Source organism: Rattus norvegicus, chromosome 3 (genome assembly GCF_021556685.1).
Source record: "Rattus norvegicus strain SHRSP/BbbUtx chromosome 3, alternate assembly SHRSP_T2T, whole genome shotgun sequence".
NCBI classification, from domain to species: Eukaryota; Metazoa; Chordata; class Mammalia; order Rodentia; family Muridae; genus Rattus; species Rattus norvegicus.
In genome coordinates, this window is record NC_141536.1 from 113,770,619 (window position 1) to 113,791,669 (window position 21,051).

General features: G+C 38.5%; 1 protein-coding gene across 4 annotated transcripts in view; it reads right to left on the minus strand.

Annotated features, from left to right (window-relative positions):
* Trpm7 (transient receptor potential cation channel, subfamily M, member 7) overlaps positions 1–21,051 on the minus strand; it is a 90,948-nt gene that overhangs the window by 3,726 nt on the left and 66,171 nt on the right. For all 4 annotated transcript variants that reach the window (NM_053705.2, XM_087654380.1, XM_087654382.1 and 1 more), the window contains 14 exon segments: positions 28–134; positions 239–290; positions 4,282–4,487; positions 4,627–4,709; positions 4,807–5,090; positions 6,163–6,228; positions 6,307–6,357; positions 7,910–7,935; positions 9,391–9,425; positions 11,306–11,373; positions 13,047–13,137; positions 14,945–15,012; positions 17,575–18,287; positions 19,325–19,457. In NM_053705.2, coding sequence (NP_446157.2) covers positions 28–134; positions 239–290; positions 4,282–4,487; positions 4,627–4,709; positions 4,807–5,090; positions 6,163–6,228; positions 6,307–6,357; positions 7,910–7,935; positions 9,391–9,425; positions 11,306–11,373; positions 13,047–13,137; positions 14,945–15,012; positions 17,575–18,287; positions 19,325–19,457 — 1,983 coding nt within the window.

The window sequence follows — 21,051 nt, forward strand, 5'->3', positions numbered from 1 at the left end:
TAAATATTAAGGAGTGAAAATTTTTACCTGGAAGTTTAAGCTTTCGACAGCAAGAATTACAGTGATGTTTGGCTCTGAAGTTTTTTATTGCATCTTCTCCTAAATTGGCAGGGCCAAAAACCATGTCGCAGGATCTGCAGAATTGGCAAGCAAAGAAGGGAGTTAAAGTTTAAATAAGTGGAAATGTGGAGTTTAAAAGAGCAAACCATGCCACAACAAAACAGTTAAATCTTACTACCTTTTCTCTTCAGCTTTTATCACAGATGGGTCAGTCAAGTTTTCTCCCACACCTATAAATGCACACATAAAAAAGACATGTGTTATGCAGGTAATATAAATGTGTATGTTCACATGATAAAAAGGTTTGGAGAGGGGTTGGGGATTTAGCTCAGCGGTACAGCGCTTGTTTAGTGAGCGCAAGGCCCTGGGTTCGGTCCCCAGCTCCGAAAAAAAGAAAAAAGGAAAAAGAAAAAAAAGGTTTGGAGAGATTTTATAGCCATCATTCTTAATCACAATATTAATAGAAATGTACTAATCTCTCAATTAAGCCAATTTAGGAGCTCACTGACAGAAAAGAGAGCAGCAACAGCTCTGTCTATAGAAATTAAAACTGGAGTGAAGGTCTACCCATGCAGACATTCATCATGTACCTCCATGCCACACATTTACCCAATACCTCAGATTCAGTGATACAGCAGGCAATGTAGTGCAGTGCCTGCCTAGCATGTAAAAATCACATGTGAGGGGAGACCAGGTGGAGAGAATCTGGAACAAGCCCTTGCGTTAGCTTTTTACCACTAGGTGTGTTGGCTCACACTTTTAATCCCAGCACTCCTGAAGGAGGAGGAGGGGGATTTGTGACTTTGAGTTTGTACATTAGCCTGCTCTACTCAGTGAGTTCCACGTCAGCCAAGGATACAAGGATACACTGTGAATCTGTCTCAAAAACAAAAAACCAGGGCAGGGGAAAGGGTCTGAGCTTTTTCTCTTGGGAAAAGCAGCTGCCAAGCAAGAGGTCCAACTACTAAAATCCTAATATAGGAAACCCCATTTAGTCACGCAGATAGGTGGTAAACTGAGATCAAAGATATTTAATTCCAATTAAACTATCCAATGTCTTCAGCAATTCAAGCCCTCAGAAAGGACAACAGAGATGAGCTTTCCCCATCACAGTCTATCTAAACTCTGGAAGCATGGGTTAAAGGAATGCTCAGGACTTCCTGTGTTTACCGGAAGTCCCACACCCGCGGATCCCGGTCCGCAGCAGCTCTCTGCTCCCAAACCCCGTGGGAGAGAGACCTCACCGCCTGATCAGGTGGGCACTCCTGAGGCTGCAGAGCGGAGGAGACCACCAACACTGCCCACCCCTGCCCACATCCCTGGCCCAAGAGGCAACTGTATAAGGCCTCTGGGTTCCCGTAGGGGAGGGCCCAGGAGCGGCAGGATCCCTGCGCCTGAGACACCGCCAGAACCTGAAGGAAACAGACCGGATAAACAGTTCTCTGCACCCAAATCCCGTGGGAGGGAGAGCTAAACCTTCAGAGAGGCGGACACGCCTGGGAAACCAGAAGAGACTGCACTCTGTGCACATCCAGACGCCAGAGGAAAACACCAAACGCCATCTGGAACCCTGGTGCACGGAGGCTCCCGGAAAGAGCGGCGCAGATCTTCCCGGTTGCTGCCGCCGCGGAGAGGACTTAGGCAGTACCCCACGAGCAAACTTGAGCCTTGGAACCACAGGTAGGACCAACTTTTCCCCTGCAAGAAACCTGCCTGGTGAACTCAAGACACAGGCCCACAGGAACAGCTGAAGACCTGTAGAGAGGAAAAACTACACGCCCGAAAGCAGAACACTCTGTCCCCATAACTGGCTGAAAGAAAACAGGAAAACAGGTCTACAGCACTCCTGACACACAGGCTTATAGGACAGTCTAGCCACGGTCAGAAATAGCAGAACAAAGTAACACTAGAGATAATCTGATGGCGAGAGGCAAGCGCAGGAACCCAAGCAACAGAAACCAAGACTACATGGCATCATCGGAGCCCAATTCTCCCACCAAAGCAAACACTGAATATCCAAACACACCAGAAAAGCAAGATCTAGTTTCAAAATCATATTTGATCATGATGCTGGAGGACTTCAAGAAAGACATAAAGAACTCCCTTAGAGAACAAGTAGAAGCCTACAGAGAGGAATCGCAAAAATCCCTGAAAGAATTCCAGGAAAACACAATCAAACAGTTGAAGGAATTAAAAATGGAAATAGAAGCAATCAAGAAAGAACACATGGAAACAACCCTGGACATAGAAAATCAAAAGAAAAGACAAGGAGCTGTAGATACAAGCTTCACCAACAAAATACAAGAGATGGAAGAGAGAATCTCGGGAGCAGAAGATTCCATAGAAATCATTGACTCAACTGTCAAAGATAATGTAAAGCGGAAAAAGCTACTGGTCCAAAACATACAGGAAATCCAGGACTCAATGAGAAGATCAAACCTAAGGATAATAGGTATAGAAGAGAGTGAAGACTCCCAGCTCAAAGGACCAGTAAATATCTTCAACAAAATCATAGAAGAAAACTTCCCTAACCTAAAAAAAGAGATACCCATAGGCATACAAGAAGCCTACAGAACTCCAAATAGATTGGACCAGAAAAGAAACACCTCCCGTCACATAATTGTCAAAACACCAAACGCACAAAATAAAGAAAGAATATTAAAAGCAGTAAGGGAAAAAGGTCAAGTAACATATAAAGGCAGACCTATCAGAATCACACCAGACTTTTCGCCAGAAACTATGAAGGCCAGAAGATCCTGGACAGATGTCATACAGACCCTAAGAGAACACAAATGCCAGCCCAGGTTACTGTATCCTGCAAAACTCTCAATTAACATAGATGGAGAAACCAAGATATTCCATGACAAAACCAAATTTACACAATATCTTTCTACAAATCCAGCACTACAAAGGATAATAAAGGGTAAAGCCCAACATAAGGAGGCAAGCTATACCCTAGAAGAAGCAAGAAACTAATCGTCTTGGCAACAAAACAAGGAGAATGAAAGCACACAAACATAACCTCACATCCAAATATGAATATAACAGGAAGCAATAATCACTATTCCTTAATATCTCTCAATATCAATGGCCTCAACTCCCCAATAAAAAGACATAGATTAACAAACTGGATACGCAATGAGGACCCTGCATTCTGCTGCCTACAGGAAACACACCTCAGAGACAAAGACAGACACTACCTCAGAGTGAAAGGCTGGAAAACAACTTTCCAAGCAAATGGTCAGAAGAAGCAAGCTGGAGTAGCCATTCTAATATCAAATAAAATCAATTTTCAATTAAAAGTCATCAAAAAAGATAAGGAAGGACACTTCATATTCATCAAAGGAAAAATCCACCAAGATGAACTCTCAATCCTCATCTTCGGTTGGTTTATATACAAGTGTGCAATTTCTAGGCTTGAAAGTAAAATGATGCTATCTGGTGCTGGATAGAGGAGCCTTATTTTTTATTATGGCAGCTTGCTATTTTTGTAATATGGTGATTTGGTTGAACACATTAAAGTACAGTAGTAACTGAAAAAAAAAAAAAAAAAAAGGAATGCTCAGACTGTAAGAGCACTTACTGTCTTCCCAGTACCCACATGGAGGCTCACAACTGCCTGGACTCCAGGGGTTATTATAAGAACTGCAGTTCCAGGGGATCTGCTGTCCTCTTCTGACCTCCTCAGGTTTCTGGAAGCCATGCGTTAAGCAGTTGCTGTTTTAAGCTACTAATTTATTTTTGGATAGTTTAGTGAGAGATAACATAAAGCAAAAAACAAAGACACTCATTATGGCTTTGGTAAAAAATAATTTTATACCTATGAAATACTAAAAACTGGGACACCTAAGAATATTGAAATAGATTTCACATGAACATGTATCACCCCAACTATTAAGAAAGCCAGGCTAGGTGTGGTGACACGTCCCTTTAGTAACAGCACTCGGGAAACTCAGACATGAAGGTCAAAAGGATCAGGCCAGCTTGGGATGAATAGTAAAACTGTATCTTAATAAAAGGAAAGACAACCAATCTCATTATTCAAAACCCCAATGACTATACTGTTATGACTGTAAATAACTCATTTTACACTTTCTGTCAGCACAAGACTTTAAATTAGCAGATATCTATCTGTGTATCATGTGTAATACATGATGAATAAATAGGTAAGAACCCACCACATAACTTCACCTCAGTAATTCAATTGGTAATAGATTTTACCTTGTAAGTCAAGTACCAGCAACTCCCCTCTGGTGTACTCATAGGTCCAGTGGCTGAAGGCTAGCATGATCTCTTCCAGAGTGTTGGTTGGAATGATTTCATCACCATTATTATTGTTGTATTTCCTAAATTCCCCAGTCATGCATTCTTCTACAGCAAACCACTGCCCTGCTGAATGGCAGTATAGCAGGAAAACTTCCAGGAACCTTACAAAAAAGTCAGGTCCCACCGGGGGTGTTAGTGAGACTCTAACTGATCAGCAGCACATACAATAAAGACAAGAGCAACAATGAGTGGCAATAAATACTTAAATAATATACGTTCCCACCAAATGTAGACATTTACCTTGGAGAATATGGTATGGATTTGGGTTTCATCTGATTAAAGGCAAATGTGAGCTTCTGTGCTGCTCTCTGTTGTTGTATTTCCTACAGAGAAGGGGAGGCCTTGGTCAGTAAGAGTCCATTTGGTTAATTCACACTTCCACTCAGGTCACAGCTACAGTCACAGTTCACTGACACTTACTCTGAGACAGAGATGCAGAACTGTGTCTTCTTTATAAATGCTTGACCATGTGTTTATCACCTCTGGAAGAAACGACTTAATGATATAAAGGTGCCCTGATCTCAGGACATCGTGCTCTGACCAGGTACACAGCACTTTGACTGCTCTTCGTAAACCGCCTCCCATTTCCTCTTTACTTAAAAACTCAATTTTGGCACAGAGGCCTAGCTGAGACCAAGAAGACATGCTGTTATTCAGTATACTGGGAGAACTCTCCTCCAGACGATATACTGTGACAGGCTCACCTGCAACACAAACGAACAGTTTAAGATCAACTTATAACTAGGTTAATATTAAGTTAGAAATAAAAGATAATCCCAAAGTTTGCAATTTTACAAAAGGTGATAAGTGATAGAAATAAAAATACACTTCCTTGGAAGGGGAAGTGGCTAACTGGATAAAAATGCCTGTTGGGCAAACTTGAGGAGACCAGCACATGGGCAACTGTAACCCAGTGCTGTTTGGAGATCTGGGCTTTGCTAGCTGCCAGCCTAGTTCCAGGGACAGCAAGAAACAAAGCGCTGAGTAACAAAGCAGGACGACCAACGTTTTCTGGTGTCTGTGTGCATATACCATTACACCTTATGCATAGATTTATTTGAAATAATAAAAACATTTTACTATCACTGAACTTACATTTAAAGACAAGCATTTTTCAAACTGTAGCCTGTAAAGACAACCTGTGCAGGGAGTACAATCTACATAAGCAGGAGGGATGACGGGGGGGGGGGGCAGGGGGGGAGGACGCCTCACTGCTCGACTATACTATTCCTCAGCAGCCATCCATCCACGATTTCTGGAGCAGGGTCTTTTTTTTTTTTTCTTTTTTCTTTTTTCGGAGCTGGGGACCGAACCCAGGGCCTTGCGCTTGCTAGGCAAGCGCTCTACCACTGAGCTAAATCCCCAGCCCCTGGAGTAGGGTCTTTAATTGGCCTGGAGTCCACTTGGCAGGCCAGAAGAACAGAAATGACAACACAGACTGGTGCATCTGGCTTCCTCACAGCGTTTTGGGAATGAACTCATTTTCTTACTGACTGGCCCATCCTCCTAGCTCTTGAGGTTAAATTCTTTTGGAAGCGAGTAAAATAGTTCCGAGGTAAATGTTCGACTGCTGGTTAGAGCCTCTGTTTTACACACCCATAATGTCAACTTTACAGGTCGTGAAACAGAACAAAGAGTGGTTTCTAATGCTCTCCCACATTTTAGCACACTCTGTTCTTCTCATAAGCTAAGAAGGTGCACAAAGCTGGTATTTCTTTCTGTCCCTTCTAAGTTAAGATTAGGGACCAGTGATCTAGGTTGTGATTTGGGGTTTACCTCGTGGAGGTACAGGAACGAAGGGAATACTCTGCGACAGCCTCATCAGGTTATTTCTTTCCACAGCTGCATTGAAATGAGAGACAAATGATGAAAACCCTAATACTTCAAAGATCAGTAAAGTTTGTTTTTAGTATCACTGACCTGAATAATAGTAATTTGTATCCAAAACAGGTTTAAATGGAGAAGCAAGACCTAAAATTGTAAATAAATCAGACTTTAAAAAGCACCCATGCAGTATAAATTTAAGCTCAGACATTTCTTGGCATAAACTGCACTTTCACACCTGCCACTTGAAAAGAAAAATTGTCCTGTTTCTTGCCCTTTGGGCTTTAGGTGTTCTAACGTGAGAAGCGAGCTGGGATGCAGGATACCCCAGATCGCCTTCTCCTTAGCTAATTTTATGTATTTATTTTGAGGATTTTACTTTTAATCTTAGGGAGAAGAGATGGGAGGACAATAGATATGTGAGGTACTACGTTCTAGAATATAAATGAGAAGGAAATCTGCTCCCTCACACAGAATAAAGCCAACAGTTTTAACCCTAAAACAATATAAAGAGACAGAGTATATATACACAGACACCTCTCCACATACACGTGTGCACGTGCATCCTGAGGACCACAGTGGGGGATAACTAAGGCTGCCTGGTTAATAAGGGTAGAGGTGAGAGAAGTAGCAATCTGCAAGGCAGTGGATTTGTGGGGATCCCTTTACAAGAATATCTGCAGTGCTAAAGTACATGCTACATGTGAGAAACCCCAGGCAGTTTAGTATGAATGACTACATACAATTAGAATAGTTTGTGGAGCTATCTGAAAATCACCCACTGACACAGTCCAGAATATCTAATTCTACGGGTCTGTGGCATCACAGATGACGCTACAGTGACCTGAATATGCAACCAAGATTGCAAATTAACGAGCAAGAGCATAAGCATACCTGAAGGAGGTGAAGCTACAGAAGCAGGCAATATCAAATTGTGAAGAGCCTAATATGTCATGCAAAGAAAGGACACTGCATTTTACTGAATGACAATGGGAAAAATGTAAAGCAGAGGAGTGGCAAGATCAAATCTCTTAGGAGGAATTATTTTGGTGGTAGAAGATAGACTAGTAGTAAATTACAGGAAGGAAGCCAGTATGGAATAACTACTCTGAAAACCTATCTGGCAGGCAGTAAATATCGAATATAAACATATGCATAAGCTATGACCCAGCAATTCCACCCATAGGCATAAAACCATGAAAAGCAAATTTATGTTTACCAAACAACATAAACAAGGATGCTCATTGCAACAGAAAGGATAATGATTACACACTGGAAGCTGCTGAAATGTTCATCAAATAGAATGGATAAATTCAATATATTCCAATAAGGAAATACTATGAAAAACTAGTAATGCACAAACTACACTGATACAGTAACAGAGATGACTCTCATAACAGTTACATCTGCATGACTCCATTTATGCTGAACCACAAACCCACATAAGGTAAGCCACTGTGTTATTTACGATGGAGGCCACAGCAGAGCCTAGCGTGTTAGCATTACTCTGGGTTTGGGTGCTGGTAAATGGGGAGTGGTAACAGAAAAGTGGTCATAAAGTGTATTAAAGATGAGGGAAGTCTTCCAACTTCCCTGGCTTTTTAAAACTTGAAGTCTAACATGTCTTACCTACAAAAATATGGTAAATGCCTTAATAATAACCTTTAATTTTCCTATTAAATCTACCACACGGACTCACCATTTAATGTTCCTCCTTCAGATGGCCTAAAGAAATATAAAAATAATATAAGCTGTGCAACAACCTTAGTTTTGACTATCATTTAGCGTGTGATTTTATAAGGCTATAATAATTATTTAATGAAATGTAGTTAAAGGAATACAGATGTTCAAATCTGTGTGTTTGAACACTTGCCAGTCTCCTGCTCCATATACAGACATTGTAATATATTTACATGTATCCATGCTACCAACAACTTGTACCTTCACTGTATGGCTACATAAATATCATTATTTTGGTGCTAAATTGATGGCAACTAGATCTTAATAATATAATATTTTTATTTCATAGCTTAGTTTTTGTAAAGACTCATTCCAGTACTGTGGCAATGTCAGGAAATTATTTTCTATGATTTCTTTTCAAATACATTGGAAGTATTCCAACAGACTGATTGGAAAAAGATGAGGCTTCATCATCTTGCAACATTCAATTTCTAGTATGTAATTCATTTATATATAACAAGTCTTGGTTCCAAATGGAAGTTCTATGAACCCTAAGGGCCCCTGTGCAAATGAGGTGGGTGTAATGAAAAAGGGAGTGGGATGTGTCTAGGATGAGCTCCAGATGGAGTCCCCCCAATACAAACTATGAGACTCATTTGAGACATCATGAACTAGATCCAAAAGGACTCTGGAAGTACAGAGCCACCATGGTCTCTTCCCAATTCCCAGAATCCAACTGGCCCCAAAGGTTCTCTTTACTTTCAGTATGGGAAAGATTTTCTTGTAAGGAGCGTTTTGATCTGGCATTATTCCCTTTTTGGATGCTGGTAAGCCACTCTTTTCTCTCTACTTGACTTAATCCCCAGCACCAAAAAAGGAAAAAGAAAATTAACTTGTATTCTGTGTTTATTTCCTAAGGCTTTGGTTATAATGTCTTACAAATGACATTATAAATGGAACACACTAACAGAGCTACCTATTTATGTCAACACCATTGTTTACTTTCCTCTATGTTCATACTTCTTCAGATTCACAAAGGGGAGACACTGAAATACATACTGCTTGAAACTGGGCATTCTTCCCCAGTAGTACTTATCAAGGACAATTACCCACTAATCTGTTTTTGTTTACTCTTCTGGTTCTGGATTTGTCAGATAACTTCAGTACCCAAGCTTTCTAATTTGTGTATTACTGCTCAAATCAAGGTATTATTCACAAGCAGTTTAATGTTGGGTTAGAATGATTGATAAATATATTAATAGTAACCAAGTACAAACTAAAGACATCATACTGGTCTTTCTCCAAAGTTAGTGAAGAGAAAGCTGAAATAAGAAGATAAATTTGTGTAACTATGTAGGAAGATTATCATACAGTTCCTCCACTTTCTTGTCTGTAAAGATGAGTAATGCTAGAACAAATATCTTAAAAGGAGTATTAAAGAAGAAAGAGAAGAACAAAGACGGTATTCATTAAGTCTTCATGTCATTAAGAAAGACTTACATTTCTCTGTTTGTTGGTCTATCTCGTAACCAATCCTTTAGTCAAAAAACAAACAGAAAAACAAATATAGATGAAGCGGTTCTATAGAATCAATATTAACTATTTAACATTTGTTTCTTAATATGAGAGCCTAATATGAAGTCCTTGTTTCATAGTCCCATGAAGGGGAATAAGCAAGTTCAGGAATGTTATTCCCGACAATAGTTGTGTGTCTTTCTGAGCACCTATGTGGGTGTCTTCCTCTATCCCAGGCTTGGCTTTTATATGGGGGCTGGTGATCCAAACCCAGGTTCTGAGGCTTGGTTATAGCAAGCTCTTTACCTAACTGACTCATCTCCCCAGCCTCCAGATTTTCCAGTTCTTCAGATTCGTTTTTTTTTTTTTCAGATTACATTATTAGTAATAATGTATCAGCATGTCTCTGACTTTACTAATAATTGGTGCTTCTTGCCAAAAGAATACCAAAATATAAGCAGAAAAATTAAAATCACACCACCTAAATGCCAATAAAGCATTAAGACACTGTAGCCATTTCATACACCAATTCACGTGGGTTCTCTTTGGCAAACTTAGTACTCATGTTTCTAGACTTATTTAACTTCTCTAGACTGGGATCCATATTTTCTGAATTTAAATTTTCCTATAGTTCATCAATTTAGAAAATCAACTTGTTTACATTCTTCAAATTCTTGACACTCCTACAGCCAATCAGATGTACTTCCTTGGTCTTTTTTTCTTTTCTGTCAGGATGTACTTTTGTCTGGGTTGCACTCTGGCTTCACTCAGTAATTCTCTTTAGACTGCCTCTGTTCTTGGCAAAATATTACTGTGTGGCCAGGCTGATCTGAAATTTGCTATGTAGCAAGGCTGGCCTTAAAGGCTCCCTCTTTTCTCTATCCCCAGGGACTAGGATTACAGGCATGTAGTCTACATCCACAGAATATTTGTGGGTTTTTTTTTTGTTTGTTTGTTTTTGTAAGACAGGGTCTAACACGTTCTAGAACTTGCTTTGTATACTAGGCTGACCTTGAACTCCCAAAGATCCACCAGCCTCTGCTTTGTGAATGCTGGGATTAAAGAGGTCTCACCAAGCTTGGAATTTTTCTCATTTCTCTATATATTTTTCAAATTTATGAAATTTTTGAATAGTATTTTTCCTTATCTAATGCTTTATTTTTAATCACTTTAAGCACAATTTATTATTTATAATCAGTTATCCCAGTTTTAATTACTAAATGTTGAATAAAGTCTTGGAAAAGGAAATAATCTTAATAAGACTTTAATGCAATATTTTACAATTCAAATTCATCAGACTCCTAAAGAGCAGAAAATGTCACTGTGAAATTCTACTAACAATTCCTTTTCCTAATGTTTTAAAAAACAACATGGGGTTTTGCTTTGCATTTTAAGACAAGGTCTCACTATCTAATCCAGGCTGGCCTCAAATTTTGAGATCTTCTGCCTCAACCTATGGATTACTGAGATTATAATTCTGGGACTGTAGATATGTACCAAAGATGCAGTGTTTTAGTAAAACAACTGACCACATATAAGTCACTGTTCTATTGACCGTACTGTTTGAATGCTGATTTCTAGACACTTATCTGCCTTCACCTAAGCTTCTGTCTTGGTTGTCCATCTGGGTTTTTAGAAAAGTTTATGGAAATCAAACATTACCACAGGTGTCTTGGAATGAATTAATACAATTAGCTTCAATTCAATAGGTCTTGCCTTTTTCTTCTGTGTAAAATTTCATGTGAGGAGGTGACTTTTCTCTAACTGCCACCATGCACTGTGGTCAGTTTTCTAAGAAAGAGCTTGATCTAATTGCCCACAAACTATTAACTACCACTCTAGGCAGTCATTACTAAGTGTGTGTACTTGTGAACATGCAATTTAATTGAAAGGTACGAACCGGCAACAAAGCTGCTCTGGAATCTACGTCCGGAGAGTCTTCTGTCGACGCTCTTCTACTACAGCTCTCTGTTACAAGAAATTAAACACAGTTGAACAACTAAAGTACTCACTAATAAAGCAAAGTGTTTCTAGGTAGAGTATAACCTTCCTAAGATTTCTTCTCTCTAGAAAGCTAAACTGAAGAGTTGTAAGAGACCTATAAATCCTTCAAGCTGTAAAACTTATTCTAATCATTCAATTTATTGTGAAAATCCAGCAAGAAATAAAACATAATTTAAAAACAAGTCAATAGGATGCCCAGGTTGTCTCCATCTTAAAAATGACCCTTTTACCTCTGTCACTTGAGTAGCCCTGGCCATAGTTAATGACACTGTACAAGATTTGTTTAGGTTTTATTAACTTTAAGCTTGGAGATGTTCCATGAAAGGACATAGGATTATGATTAGGATTAGGATTATTCCTTCTCCTCCTCCTCTTCCTTCACAGCATCACGCCATCACCGTCATCTTGCACAGGCCCTACTTTGTATAGCCTGGTTAGCCTGGAACCTGATGGACACTTACCTCCAGCTTACACAGACCCACCTGACTGCTATCTTATTACCATTAACATTTTTAAATTAAGATTCTGTGGTTTGGAACTACATGACTGTAAGCCTCCATGTGGGTTCTGGGAATCAAACCTGGATCCTCTAAGAGTAGCCCTTCATTGCTCAGTCATCTCTCCCTCCCATCTAATCTTTTATTCTGATGATAATAATGACTGTCATATTGTCCATTCCACTCTTGACTTAAGATAATAATACCCTGTTGTCACAGTCTATTTTTTTAATCCAAGTAAAATGTAAAGTATTTTTGGCAACATCAAGAAATTAGAAGTCTCAGGGTTGGGGATTTAGCTCAGTGGTAAAGCGCTTGCCTAGCAAGCACAAGGCCCTGGGTTCGGTCCCCAGCTCCAAAAAAAAAAAAAAAGAAGTCTCAACTATACTTGTGACACTGCTGCAGTGGCAGGCAAGGGTGAAGGTAACTTGTGTTCTGTGTTCAATCCAGAAACAGTGGGAAACAGTTCACTTTCCACTTAGTTAAAAAAAAAACAAACTACGAGCCGGACACGGTGGGACACGCCTTTGATCTCAGTTTTGAGGAGAAAGAGGCAGGTAAATTGCTGGGAGTTTGAGGCTAGCATGGTCTAGATCTGTGATGTGTCCAGGGCTACATTGAAGACCCTGGCTCACAAACAAGCAAGCAAACTAAGAGATGTGACCTAAAAGTGAAACAAGAGGATTGAGCAATATAAAATTGTGTTACTTTTAGAAATAAAACACACATTATCTAAAATAGCATCTGACAGTCTCACCTTTTCCTTGATAATTACTTCTATGTTTACTGGTCTTATTTCTAGGACTAGAATATAAAATACAAACAGATACTTTTCTGTCTTTTTTCTCATCTTAGTTCTCAATATACCATGATAAAATATGACTTGTTTTTACGTTTTTACAAATAACTTATTGTAACTCCATTCACACATTACTAAGTAAGATTTATTCATGAACAAATGGTTCAATTTTAACAAATGCCTTTTCTGCAGCTATTAAAATGACATGTTGAGGCTTGAATATGCTGTTATCATGCACTATAGTAAATTACATACTATTTATTACTAAGGTGCTTGGCAAATATAAACTTAAAGCTTCGTATGTTTTTTAACAGAATTCCTGATAAAGTCAAAACACTCACCTTGTTCTGAATGAAGAGAAGTAGGAGTCTTATGACATTCATTATATCCAGCAGCACCCACATGTTTCAAAGTGTTTTCAGGAGTATCATTCTGTATAGATTGTACATGCACATAAATTTTAAAAGCAACTGAATTGAATATACTTTATTCTACTTTATCATTAAAAGGTATCTAGAAGATCTGGTTACTACAGTGTGAAACTCACAAACTACTTGAAACTACTTACTCATCTGAATGAATTCTTTTTATATTAATGTAAATTCTCAAGATGTTTGGGGAAATAGAGAGAAGTGGGGAAAAACTGAAGCCATAACTATTATTAAAGGAGAAGTAGGTGCTAATGTGTCTTACTGTGTACTATTCAGCAGGAACTGTTTGTTAAGCTGTAACTTCTCTTTGAATCTGCTCTGATACAGTATTTCGATCCCTTTGAAAGGTTCTGTATTATTTCGTATTATTCACACATCTAAAAGGCCTGCTGCCTTTCTGGCCTAATAATTACTTTGGTGAATGTGACAGCACATGCCTGCAATCCAAATTCTTGGGAAGTAGAGGCAAGGCAGATAAGGACTCAGAAACTAGCCCAAGCTTAGGCTACATGAGATTCTCAAAATTACCAAAAGATTTAAAAGTGGTGAGGAGCAACTGTGAGCAAAGAACAGTCTCTGATTGGTCCACTAAACTTACATTGACTTCCTCCATCTAAAAGGTTATGTAGGGGTTGGGGATTTAGCTCAGTGGTAGAGCGCTTGCCTAGCAAGCGCAAGGCCCTGGGTTCGGTCCCCAGCTCCAGAAAAAAAAAAAAAAGTTATGTAAATGTAAACTGGGCTTCTGCCTCCTCCACACTCTAATGAGACAATACTGTATATTCAGGCACCTCTGAATGCACCATGACCATGTTTTATATATCATCCTGCTATCTCTCTTTGAAGTGAGAAAATCATACATTTTCAAACTTTAAAGTAAACAGGAAAGAAACACAAAGCCATTGCTACCCAATTTGCTGATATTCATTCACCTATTAAATTACTAATTTACAGCATCTTCTTACCAGATATTATGTTCATCATTTTAGTACAGTGCTTTAATGAGAATACATGTTATTATAAACACAAATGTCATTATAACCATCAATATTAAATTGCATCTAAGCCCGCCTCTTACATGCAAGGCAGTATGTAACATGCCTGGTAGCATGAAACACTTAACCTTGGATCATATGAGGAGGGATGACTCAAGTTTTTCAGTTATTAGATCCTTGACTGTGTATTTAGAAAAAAATCCTGTTTCACTGTTTTACTGTCATTTGATCATTCAGAAAACGTAAGTTCGAGGGACAGAATAGTTAAAGCACTTCGAGGTAGTCAGGATGCAGCTAGCTACATCACTGTTCTTAAGGCGACGAGGACTTATAGGCAATTTATGACAGCAATAGAAATAAAAACTGATTTTCAGGCAAGAAATACTTTTTTTTTTGACAATCATTCCATGTACTCATTAAACATTAGTAAGAATTTAACAGTTCACATATGTACATTTTATATATAGCTTTTTAACTTCTAGATTCCAAGTTCTTTGAGAGCTAGGATCATGTTCTAATGAACTTTGAGTTCCAGAAGAAAAGTTAAGCTCAGTAATTACTCCATAAAAAAGCAAACAGAGAAAAGCATTTTTAAAAAAGACAATGTCAAACAGTTTATTTCAGTTAACAGAAATGTAAGCTACTTGAAACTTTTTCGTATTTCTCCCCTTTCATGTTTCAAATATGTGGGGTAATTATACTGATGACAATCTCAGCTAACCTACTTTTTATTGAAAAAAGTTTTATTTTATTTAGGAGAAATGATCATAAAAGTAAAATTACATTTAATTGTGCTGTTATAAAGTTTCTACTTACAGATAACAGTTCTCTTATTTTGTTTGATGTTTCTTTAAACCTCTGTAAATCCATACTATCTCTGTGTCCTTAACAAGAGAAAAGGAAAAAAAAAGGTTGCAATGAAAACCTTTTCTTCCCTATTAAATGAAGCACAATTTTAGAAACAAATGTTTTATGTTGATCTTTCAAGTAATTTTCAGGCTCTGCAAATTTTCTTTTTTTTTTTAACACTCATACTGAAAATAGCCACCAGGAAGATATCCAACAGCAAACAACAAAGATCTCCTGTTGAGAACCCCACAAATGATGTATGTAAACCTTGGAATTTAAAGGATTTTTACTCTTAATGGTGAACTATAAATAGATTGAGCTGGTGTACACTGCAATCTCAGCACCTGTAAGGTGGAGGCGGGACCAAACCAGCCTAAAGGAACTTGGAAAACGTTCAATTCTCCAGATAAGCTAAGGATAAACCTAAGTGTTTTAGGTACCCAGAGAGCATGCCAGGCTGGCCTAAATATGGATATACTACCCAGCCTTATTAACATGTCCTCCGGCTAATCGTTATAGTATCCACAACATGGTAAATGTGTAGGGTGGGAAAGCTAGAAAAACAGCTAAAGACAGGAGAAGGCAAAAGGTCACAGACAGCTTTTAGAACAGTATGAATACAAGTCCAGAAGAGCAGGCTATTCTAGAAACTCTATAGTCAAATACTTTAATATTCTTATCTACCAGGAAACAATTAGTTACAACACTAAAATCACAGAACGTAGCTAGTCCTGTGACACTTTCTCTCTTCAGTTTTTACTCTTCTTTATGTGGCATAAGGCCTGCATTTAAATATGCTAAGGTTTATATTACTATTTAATCCAAGACAGCCTGCTCATTATGATAGACCATGCTTATGATAATGCCCTGACTGGGGAAGCTGAGGCAGGAGAATTCTAAGTTCAAGGACAACTTGGGCTATGTAGCAAGACCCTGTCTCCAAAAACCAACCAAACAACAACAACAACAACAACAACATCAACAACAACAACAACAACAACAAACCACAACAAAACAAAAAAATCCAAATAATCACCCTAAGCATAAAAATCAGTGAGGTTCCAACGCGTCTTCCTACCCTAACCAAGCTTTCCAGGGCCTTGTCCAACCACCCTTCATACATTCTCCTTACACTCACAATTTATTTATTTCATTATAGTCTAGGTCTTCATAGTTCCCTGGCCAAATAATTTTCACGTTATTAATTTAGGATTACTGTCAAAAGAGCATATTTTGCCATTACTTAAGTGATCACAGTTATAAGACTTTCTTTTGCACCAATCTTCTCTGCTCTGATGGTGGCATAACTGCTGTGGAGTAAACTGCTTTCTAATTGGATCTGAGGCCTGCTGTACAAAGGATCAATGCCTGAATTGTAAATCCATGTCTGAGAAGGTCACAGGACACAAGGTAGATCTTATCACTATTACTTTGGTAACTGATGATGTATCAAACTACCTTCTAGGTGACGGTTTATACTGACAGACCTGGGCTGTTCTCAACTATGGTAAGAGAAATGCATTATGCAGCAAGAAGAAGGCAGTGCACAGACACAGAATTGCATAAGATACTGAGGATAAGTGACTGGGAGTGCAAACTCTTATATAAAAAGTGCGTCCTCGGGGCTGGTTCTGTAGTGTACAAGATTCTGATAAAAGTAGAAGAGGGAGTTGGAGATGTCTCAGTGGTTAAGAGTACTTGCTGGGGGGCTGGAGAGATGGCTCAGCGGTTAAGAGCACCCGACTGCTCTTCCAGAGGTCATGAGTTCAATTCCCAGCAACCACATGGTGGCTCACAACCATCTGTAATGGGATCCGATGCCCTCTTCTGGTGTGCCTGAAGACAGCGACAGTGTACTCACATAGATAAAATAAATAAAATCTTTAAAAAAAAAAAAAAAAAAAAGAGTACTTGCTGGAAAAGGATCCGGGTTCAGTTCCCAGCACCCACATCGTGGCTTACAACTACTCATCCAAATCTCGACTTTCAGGGGACTTGATACCTTCATAGGTAGCAGACACACTCATGGTGCACAGAGATAAATGCAGGCAAAAACTCATACGCATAAAGAAAAATATTTAAAAAAGAATCATGCTTTCATCTTTACATCCATAATTGAGTAGACATATATACAGACATATATTTGATTGGTAGGGTAATAAAATTAGGCAAGTTTATAGTTATTCATATGATCATAATGCATCACTGTTAGTGAATGAGTATGCTGTCTCTGTAAGTCCTAACATAATTACTTGTAGTTCACCTTTCACTTTCAATACTGTCCTGTTGACACATTGGCCCTATTTATAATGGTGTCAGCTTTTAACCTCCCTTATAGCCCCTACTTTCAGCCAGATCCCTCCAATAATTGACAAACTGAATTGAAGACATATTTAAATTCAAAAGACAGAGTCCAAATACTTTTACTATAATGAATGGCACCGAGCAGGTACCATAACAATATACTTATCATCCCAATTCAACTGATTGTTTAATATTTCTGATCCTGTCATATACTATATTTTTACAAGTTAGCCAATTACTTTTCTAAGGTGGTATTTCTGACATGAAAAGCAGTAAGAGTTTGCCAAACTTACCCACAAATGCTCCAAATTCTATGTTATCCCCTTCTGCAGCTTTATAGAAAATGGGTTCTGGATCTTTGGTTGTGGATTCCAAGTGGCTTTTGCAACTTGGCTGGGATGGGGTACTCACAGAAAATTTGGTTGGTGGGGAGGACATATGGGGTGAACTATTAGGTGAACTGCCTAATTTTTGATTTTTATTAAATATTTTTAACATTTCTACCCCATGTCGTCTTTGTCGTAATTCTGGGGGAGAAACAGCACTTGGGAATAAGGCACCACAGGAGGAGCCAGCCTCTGGAATGTTGAATTCTTTTCTCTGGGGTATCACAGGCAAATCCTGTCCAAACAGGTTATACTGGGGGTCTTTTTCATCTTTCATAAAAATATTACAAAGAAAAGGATTATTACTTTCCCGATCACCTTGAGGAAGAGAGGAACTCAGTGTATTTACAACACTAGGCTTCTTCCACATAGGCCTTACAGGAACATCATCAATAAGATTCTGAGCCAAGTGTTTGGAAATACTCAATTCTCGTGTAATCTCATTGTGCACTTTGCTAGCTTCTGAAGCTTTCTGGGCTGTAAGTGTTTTTAATGTATCTACTGTTAGGGCTGAAAGATCTTGCAGGTGACCAATTTGAGAATCTAAAGACTGTAACGATCTTTTTATGTAGTTGACACGATCTCCAACTTCTTTAATCTGAATGCTCATCTGCTCCACTCTGTAGGGGGATAAAAAGGGCATTTTACAGTTGTTAAAATTAATGTAGATGGGACAAAGAGACTGGTTCAGTGGAGAGCAGAGTTTGAGCTCAGGAATCCACATAGGTGCATAAGGAAAGAACATCTCTGCAAGGTTGTGTACTAAGGTCTACACTTATGCCAAAGCAGACCAGTCCCCCCTACCCCCCCCACATCATCCATACACAGGTGCAATAAGTTTTTGAAAATAAAATAGATTTTTTTGTAGTCTAAATGGATGATAGTGGAGCAAGAGAAATTTTACTGTTTAAACAATACACTGCCAAAATAAAATATGGTTATGAATTTGTACAAATCACACCTTGTATTTCAGAAGGGTACAGTGCTAATGCTACCATAATTAAAACATGAAGGGTTTTGTTTTGGAGACAGGGTTTCTCTGGCTGTCCTGGAACTTGCTTTCTAGACCAGGAAGGCCTCATTTATGGAATTCAAGAGCTCTGTCTAGCTGTCTCTGAACGATGGGATTAGAGGTGTGCACCTGGCTTAAAACACAAAGTTTAAAAGCAAATTATGTTTCATAAGCTATTTGAGTCTATTCACAAAATCTATATATATCTACAAAGGACTACCATTAGTGTCATACACGAACACCATATGCTTTTAATATGAAGCAAAAACAATGTAAGGAATGAAAGCTTTAAAATAGTAATGACAGCTTTATTTTCTCTTCTTAAATAATTAAGAGCACCAACTCTTCTCTCCTTTGCAACTACAGTCAAAATACAAGAGTGCTAATTCTAAGTACCAGACTTTCAGAGGTGTATTTCCCTAATTAAGTGTGAAGCCCGAACTTGATCCACAGCACCACTAAGAATAAAGTAATGGGTTAGACAGTGGCTGAGTTGTTTAAGAGCTCTATCTACTGGGTAGGAAAACTGACCTGTTTTCTCAATGTATAAACATGAAACTTTTTTACTTGTTAAAATAAACTGAAGAGTAAAAAAGTATCAACCAACAGGGTTCATTCTGACATATTATTAAAGAGCATACAAACCTTTCAAAAGTGACACGGATTCTCTCTTCACTTCCAGAATTGAATTTGTCATCTTTCTCATCAAAATACATCTCAACACACTGTTCTTCAAAGTCATGAAGTTTCTTTTGATCTTCTTCTGTTAAGAAAAGTTCTAAGGAGAAGCCCAGAAAGAAATTACAACACAAATCATAAAGGCTACCTCCACCAGATTTTCAGACTTCAGTGTTGTCTTTTATTTATCTATTTGGACAGGGCCCCTCTACACAGCTTATCTATCATCCATCCATCCATCCATCCATCCATCCATCCATCCATCCATCCACCCACCCACCCACCTACCCATCCATCTAATAGAAAGTGACTTTCTCCAAAGCCTGGCTGTCCTGGAGCTCACTATGTAGATCGAACTGGCCTGGAACTCATGGACACCCTTTTGCTTCTGCCTCCCAATCCTGGGACTAAAGGTTAGCACCACCATGCCCACCAAATTTTATATTTTTCTTTAATTCCCCTTTTCTTACTATACCCTTTTCTATTTTTCTCAGCTCTCTTGTCACATATCAGAGAAAGAAAACCATGAAAAATTTAAGCACAACTGACATGGTGATTTACCCAAGTAGTATAAGGATGCACTAAATTTGTTTTTTGTTTAAAAAAAAAAAAAACCCAGAATGTTAAGAATGCCTTGTACAACAGATAAAATGATATAGCTTATACCATTTAAACAACAGAAACAACAAAACCCATTAAATACCATTTCCCCAAAACAATAACCTTTAAGTACCATTCCCCAAAAGATGATAAATCTAAATTTATCTAATATTGTATTGCTTTGCTTTTGTTTGAATGAATAACAGTTTATTCTGGGGCCAAATATGGATTACCATGGCCCAGAAACAGAGATTTTAGATTTTAGATTACCCCAAATTCCATGTTCAAACATAAAAGCAGTTTCATGAAGATTTTACAGTACCAAAACCTTGAAAGTCATAAATCAAGGCATTTATAAACAACATCTCCATTATAAGGCCAGGATATGACGTAATGGCACTTAAACTTTTTGACTGGTAGAAAATTAGGGTGTTAAAAGTCAACACATTTTAAAACGTTTTATCTGTAGACAGGATGTTAAGTCTGACACAGGGTGGGAAGTGGAGAGTGGCTCCAACAACAGCTTTAGCAGGTTAAATAGTCAAGTTAATCTACTTGACTATTTTTTTTTTTTAAAAAAACAGAGGAATACTGAGAGTTCGCAAACTTTATTTAATTTATTTTATTTTATTTTATTTTTTTCAGAGCTGGGGACCGAACCCAGGGCCTTGAGCTTGCTAGGCAAGCGCTCTACCACTGAGCTAAATCCCCAACCCCTCTACTTGACTATTCTTAGTCAAGATAAATAACCCAGAGCATTCCACACTGCACAGTCACTGACATTTTAATCACTCAAGTCAGCCTTTGCAGGCACGGCTCTTTCCTGGAATTCTCATTCATAGTAACCCTGTGGTTGATACATCACATTTTGTGCATGTAGGAAGGGGTCATATGTTACTATCAAATATTATAGTATAAATCCCCACAAACTAGGATGGGCTATTCATAGTATCTGATTTAGTTAAGAGGACCATCATACTTAAAATAATGAAGAGCCCCGCTCGGGGGAATAAAGTACAAGTAGCAGATAAAGGAAGCAAGTGTGCTAATCAACCACACGTCTGGACATGTCTCAGCAAACTCTTTAAACAACT